A 6,000-nucleotide genomic window follows, 5' to 3' on the forward strand; every position below is an offset into this window, starting at 1 on the left:
TTTAAGCAAAAGATGTTCAGAGAAAAGAAACATGCTGTGCCAATTAGTTCTTTATACATTTAGAAGTAAATCCTGAAACACAACCATGTAGGCTAACAGGGAAAGTCACTGAACCTCACTGTAGCAAAACTTTCTTTCCCAAGCTTTTTACATAACAGTAATAACTGAAGCACATTTCCACATAATTCTGTCAAAGACAGCCCTCTGGTTTTAAGCTTGGAGAAGACAGAGCTTGTCAGTCATTCAAAACCTACAAAGAGCAAGCAGACCAAATGAAGTGCCAGCTTGCAGAACAGACCACCACATACTAATCTTAGGGCAGACTGGCACAAACCCCTCACCATCCCTGGGTGACATTCTGGCCAAGTGCAGTCCAAGCCACTTGTGAACACTCGTGCCAGGTGACAGCCTGCTGCGTGGGTGGTGCCAGAGGAGGCACTGATCCTCTTTATGAAAGCAGTGCTGTACACAGAAGCTTAAAATAATCTACTCTTTTAAAGGACATAATTTCATCTCCATCCTCCCAAATAAGTCAAATTAATGCATCATACACGATCCCTGTTCCCTATCACAATAAGGAAGTGTAAGTGTTGATTTCCTAGCTGGCCTGATAAATTTTCATGGCAGTCCTGCAAGGCTAATTTGACATTACCAGTTGAAGCTTCACCCCAGTGCACTTGTCTGTTGTGGTGAGGCACTTGCAGGCTATTATTTCTGTTTCATTGTTGTCAAATAATGGTCCTCCATATGCTGACTTAAACAGCCTCTTTCCACCACCTTCAGACTCCCACTACTTTGTAAGTACTTCATTGCATTCTTTTGTTAAATAATCCATTCAAGCTCTTGAGCTGATAAAAAGAAAAAGTGCATCTCCAAAGGGCAAGTGTGGTAGAGATCAACTTTATCCTTTCAGTTGTGATTCTGGGAAAAACTGTTAGGCTAAACCTACTCACAGTGACCAACTCTGTGAGTAGGTCTGGGCAGTGCTATTTGTCTGGTTGAGGGCTATAGAATACCTCTGGGCCAGAGACCTGGAAATCTAATTGCCACAATTACCAGTTAAAATGTCACAAACACCAAGTGCTGTAGCTGTTGCAGTGCCTATTGAATTGTGCTCAGCGTTTTGCTGTGTTCAGTGCATCACCTCTGTGGTCACAGCATGCATCAATGTATTATATAAGCTTGTAGCATGAAGTGAGTTTAAAGTCATGAAGCTCTTGTAATTGCAATGCAAATGAGGTTTTATGCATGGTCTTTTAACTGATTAGAAAATTTGGGAGAGCTAGGCAGTCAGTTGTCTGCAGCCATGATGTTAGCTGGAAAGGTGCTTTTTTTTGCACTTGGAGTTTTTGTGAAAATTATAGGCATTTGTGTTCATCTCCAACATAGGTGAGTTACAAACTCAGATGCAAATGTGATATGCTGTCTTATCTGTAGCACAAATATATACAGATTACTTTTCAATTTAATAAACGTTACTGCTGGTCTACAGATTACATTTTAAAAAGTGCAACTCTGATTTATGAAGAGGTGACTGAGACTTTTCTTCAGGCAAGGATGATGTCAAGATAAATGAGCCATGTCTAAATAGCCTCCTTATTTTAATTTCTGCTTATTTCTAGCACACTGAGAACTGCTTGCTTGGGAAAGCATTTTTGTCCTGATACCTCTCTTACTTTAGTTGTCTAATAGCTTGGAAATTACAGGCTGCTTAAGCTGCTGTAACATCCTCATATATCTTAGCATATACTCTTGCAGCTAAGTCAAATACTATAGCAAAGGAAAGAGAAGTTATGGATTATTGACTTGTTGACTGTACTGCTGTTTGTGCAAGCTGTTTGAGTGTCCAGCCTGTAGGGAAGGATTTTTGAACCACTGCTGTATCCAGAGCTTATTGCAATACAGAGCTGGAATCTATCTAGAGTACTGAAGTTTTCCTTTTTTCCTGGTGTTATCTCTTTTTGGTTTTGTGGCCCCACTGTAGCTTGTTGTCCACCTCGGGGGACTGATTGCTGTGCTGGAAAATTAATCTCACAGCAAGTATTTGATAGTCTCTGCAGAAGATACCTTCAGAGAGGCAGCAGCAATGTGTCATTGACTTCTTAGTACTCTCTGATGACAGTGTTTCTGACACAAACCCCTCGACCAGTGCTCCAACCCATGTAATTTAATAACATGAGCTTACAAAAGAAATGTTGTAGTGAATACAAAGGTTGATCCAAACAGTAAATGTAGCCATGTTAGCAGAATTTGATGTATTCCAGGAAGAGGTTTCCCAAGTGCTGCCATATTTGAGAAAAGTAGAGTGGAAACCTTTTTTTAACTGTTTAGTTCATTTCCTCCTTGGCATTATTGTTAAATGGATCTCATGCTTGGATTTCTCAGATCTCTTGTGCTACTTACTGTCTTTCCTGATAGATTGCTCCAGCAGAAGGATTGGTGTCTATTCTGAAGAAGAGAGATGATAGGGAAGGTAAAACAATTGCTCAAGTCCAGCAAAGGCAAACAAAGAGAAGAGTACGATTCCAGGAAATGGAAGACACGTTGGATCAAGGTAGTTTAACGCTGTTAATTTGTGTGTTGCACTCTTGGAGTGCAAATGATGATGATCTTTTTGTTCACAAGAGCAGAGCAAAGTAGGGTGTTCTTTGGCCTTTTAAAACATAAGTAGTAAGTGAAGGTGCACCCTCAATGAAAGAAGGATGTTTCCATTTGTTGTAGTTTCAAAGCTTCTGATTAATTTCAACTATTTCTGTGAAGCAAGGCTTTGGTTTGCAATATTCTCATAGTTAAGTATATTTTTTTTTCAGTGTGGAATGGCTCCACAAGTGATATCAGCCAGGGAAGGTGCACAGGCTGCAGAAATGAACTATATAATAATTTAGGTCTCTGAAATGACTGAGTAGAGAAATATACAGTTCCTGTATATTTCCTATTATGCTCACTTTAGCACAGTGAGCATTGTGTTTACCTTTTCATGGTAAAAAATTTATCTTAGATTTTTTCACATGCATTCATATTGCTTTGTAATATTGTCCTTTTTCACCTTTTCTGCTCTTATCTTCACAGATGAAGTAGCTGGTGGCTCCTGTATTTTGCTCATCCTGCTGTGCATAGCAACTGTTTTCCTTAGCATTGGAGGAACTGCACTGTACTGCACCTTTGGTGACATGGAATCCCCTGTGTGTACTGACTTTGCAGACAACATGGATTTCTATTATACCCAGATATTGCAGCGTGTGGAAGAACTCAAACACTGGATAGCTTTTTCATAGCTGAGATGAGTGGAGACAGAACATTGAGAGCTCACCAATGGTTACTCAAGAGAATAGAAAAAAGATGTGATTTCAAGGTCCCTAACACTTGCCACCTGCAGATGATGTCTATTTGATGATGTACTTCACTTTTACTTAGAAATGAAGAAAATTCTAGTTTAGCAATCAGGTGGCAAAATGTTCACATCCAAAGCTGTAGCAGTGTGGTATGGGAGAATCAAAAGTTATTCTCTTCACCCTTTTGACAGTAGACAAGTAGCTTTTCAACAGCTTGAGCAAGTGAAGAAGAAGAAAGAAGAAATTAACTGTCTTCTGTATGCTCTCCCATTGCCACACATTGTGTAAGCAATCTCTGGAAGCTTAGTAAAAGGGCAGCTTTAACTTACAGCTGTTTGTGCAAAGGTGTTGCCTCCAGGTATCATGCAATAAGTCTGTGTTTTATGGAAATGTTATTTTTCTGTTAAGTATTACTATTTTTCTCCATTTTAATTCTCCTAGTGAGCCATGTAATTATTTGAGTGGAGTGAGAAGAATGCAGCATCATTCAAGGAGCCCTCATTTGATGATTTACAGGCTGACCCTGAATCTTGTAGCTTACAGTTAATATCATGAGTGGGATAAATCTGCTGGCAGATTTCACTAAATTTCCTGGAACTTTACTTCCAGTATTGTCTGGGCTGTTATAGAAATTCAAGGTTAAATAAAAAATCATTGGTCTCACTAAACACAAAAAACAAAAGCAAGGTGTTTAGTAAATTATTGGTGTTAAATAATAACATGGCTTTGGCCAATTTTAAAGCACCTGGTTTCAGGTGTGGGGTTAACTGGGTTTTCTGTCCAGTTACATCACTGACTTGGAGTAATCACTTTGTGCCTCAGTTTCTCCTCCATAAATGAGGAATAATGATCCTTGCTTTTGTCTGTGGAAACATATTGCAACTAGGGCTCATGTCTGATTCATCCCAGATTTGAGTGCACAGGATCACTGAACTGTGTGGCTGCAGCCTCTCAATGACTGAATGCTTATGTAAAGTGGGACTGATCCAGCAGCAGAGGTTCACTGCAGATCCACAGCACATTGGTCCAGGGCAGTAGGTCCAGCAGATAAAGCACATTTGCATCTATTTCCCTGTGGTTCTGAGACCTGTATTACACAATTTGTTCTTTTTTTTTAATCAGCTATACAAACAAATTTAAATCAGTACAAAGAGTCATTTTAAATGGGTATTTCTATCATTTGGTGCTCAGCCCTCTATGTGGTATGTGAGAGAAACACTGACACAACTGTGAAGGCGAGAATTAGATACACAGGCCTGGAGTGGCAAACGTGGCAACTGTTCTGGCAGAGCTTAGGGGTCTGGCCCTGATGAAGGTGTTAATGTGAAACACTTCCTTCACACCTCAGGAAACAGCATTTTTGAGGGATCCACTTCACTCCACTCTGATTTTCTGCTTACTACCATTGTATGATGCAGTGTGTTCAAGTTTAGAATATTATTTTGTAAAATACTGTAGTGTAACAAGGCAACCAGGTGCCCCTAATTGCCCCTTTTATTGGCCCCCTGGTCCTGCTCAGGCGCAGTGGGGGCCTGCCCTAATTAGGCACAGGTGGGCTTAACACAAGCTCATGCCCACTCCCTGGCAATTAGTGGCACCTGGTTGCCTCGTTACACTACAAAATACTATGAAGTAAAATCTTCAAGATATTGCTCAGATTATAACATTAAATGATCACGCTTTCTAGCATTTGCAAGCAAAATGTCCCTCTAGTAGGCTTGTTTGTTCCTAATGCACTGTTACATTTAACGGGTTTTTAAGTGAGTTTTTTTCTAGAATAATTTGCATGTTTGATTTCTCTTTTTGTTTCCACTACAGAGGCTTAGTTTATTTATACCTTAGGGAGCCTCATGTGCAGCTTTATATTAAACTAGCAAATTTAAAATGCCCAAATTAATGAAAACTTTGCATTCAGAATGAAACTAGAGAACCATAGTTATATTTTTTGTTTCCTGTCCTCAAAGTATTATAATGCTGGGCTAATCTAAAGGAGAAAGGGAAAGATACTTATGTGTTTTAAAGTATTACTGGCTGGTTCAGTTCAGTGTATTATTTGAAGTTTGAGTTTATTTATTTAGTTTTTCTTTTAAAGAGAATCTTGATTTTCTTCTTTGGCAATTTACTCACAGAGTAATTTGAAAAGCATGCATTCATTTAAACCATGTATTTATAGTGACTATGTAGTTGGAACACATTTTGAGTTTCTGTAACTTTGCATTGAGTGTTTTGGCATATTAAGTTTGTTCCTAAATAGAGACATCTGCTGATTTCAGCTTAAAAAAATTGTTTTAAGTTTTTGTGCACTCCACCAAAAAGATCAAGAGTTATATATATAAAGTATATCAGATATGGAGATCAAAGATCCTGCTCTTCTACATTCATTTAATTAAAACTATTTTAAAATAATTATTTTATTTAAAACTGTAAAGCTATTTAAAGTCAAAGTAATTTTTAATAAGCATTTCAGTTTAAATCAGTGGTCCAAATCCTGGTATGTCCACTTTGTGTTATATTTCCAGTGCAAAGATCACCACTGTCAGCAGAACTGCCTACAAGAGAATTATGAAGAGTCACTGACACGTGCCAGCTGACAAACGAGCAGCTGGGCATTGTCTGTAACTCAGATACCTCACACTTGTAATCCCAGCCTCTCTCCAGCCTTCCCACA

General features: G+C 38.8%; 1 protein-coding gene across 1 annotated transcript in view; it reads left to right on the forward strand.

Moving 5' to 3' along the window:
* CNST (consortin, connexin sorting protein) overlaps positions 1 to 4,780 on the forward strand; it is a 43,964-nt gene extending 39,184 nt beyond the window's left edge. The window contains exons 11-12 of the mRNA XM_030446633.1: positions 2,419 to 2,554; positions 3,070 to 4,780. Of these exons, the coding sequence (XP_030302493.1) occupies positions 2,419 to 2,554; positions 3,070 to 3,275 (342 nt within the window). The 3' untranslated portion in view covers positions 3,276 to 4,780. The remainder of the gene's footprint in view (positions 1 to 2,418; positions 2,555 to 3,069) is intronic.
* The last annotated feature ends 1,220 nt before the right edge of the window (positions 4,781 to 6,000 follow it).

Source organism: Calypte anna, chromosome 3 (assembly GCF_003957555.1).
Source record: "Calypte anna isolate BGI_N300 chromosome 3, bCalAnn1_v1.p, whole genome shotgun sequence".
NCBI classification, from domain to species: domain Eukaryota; kingdom Metazoa; phylum Chordata; class Aves; order Apodiformes; family Trochilidae; genus Calypte; species Calypte anna.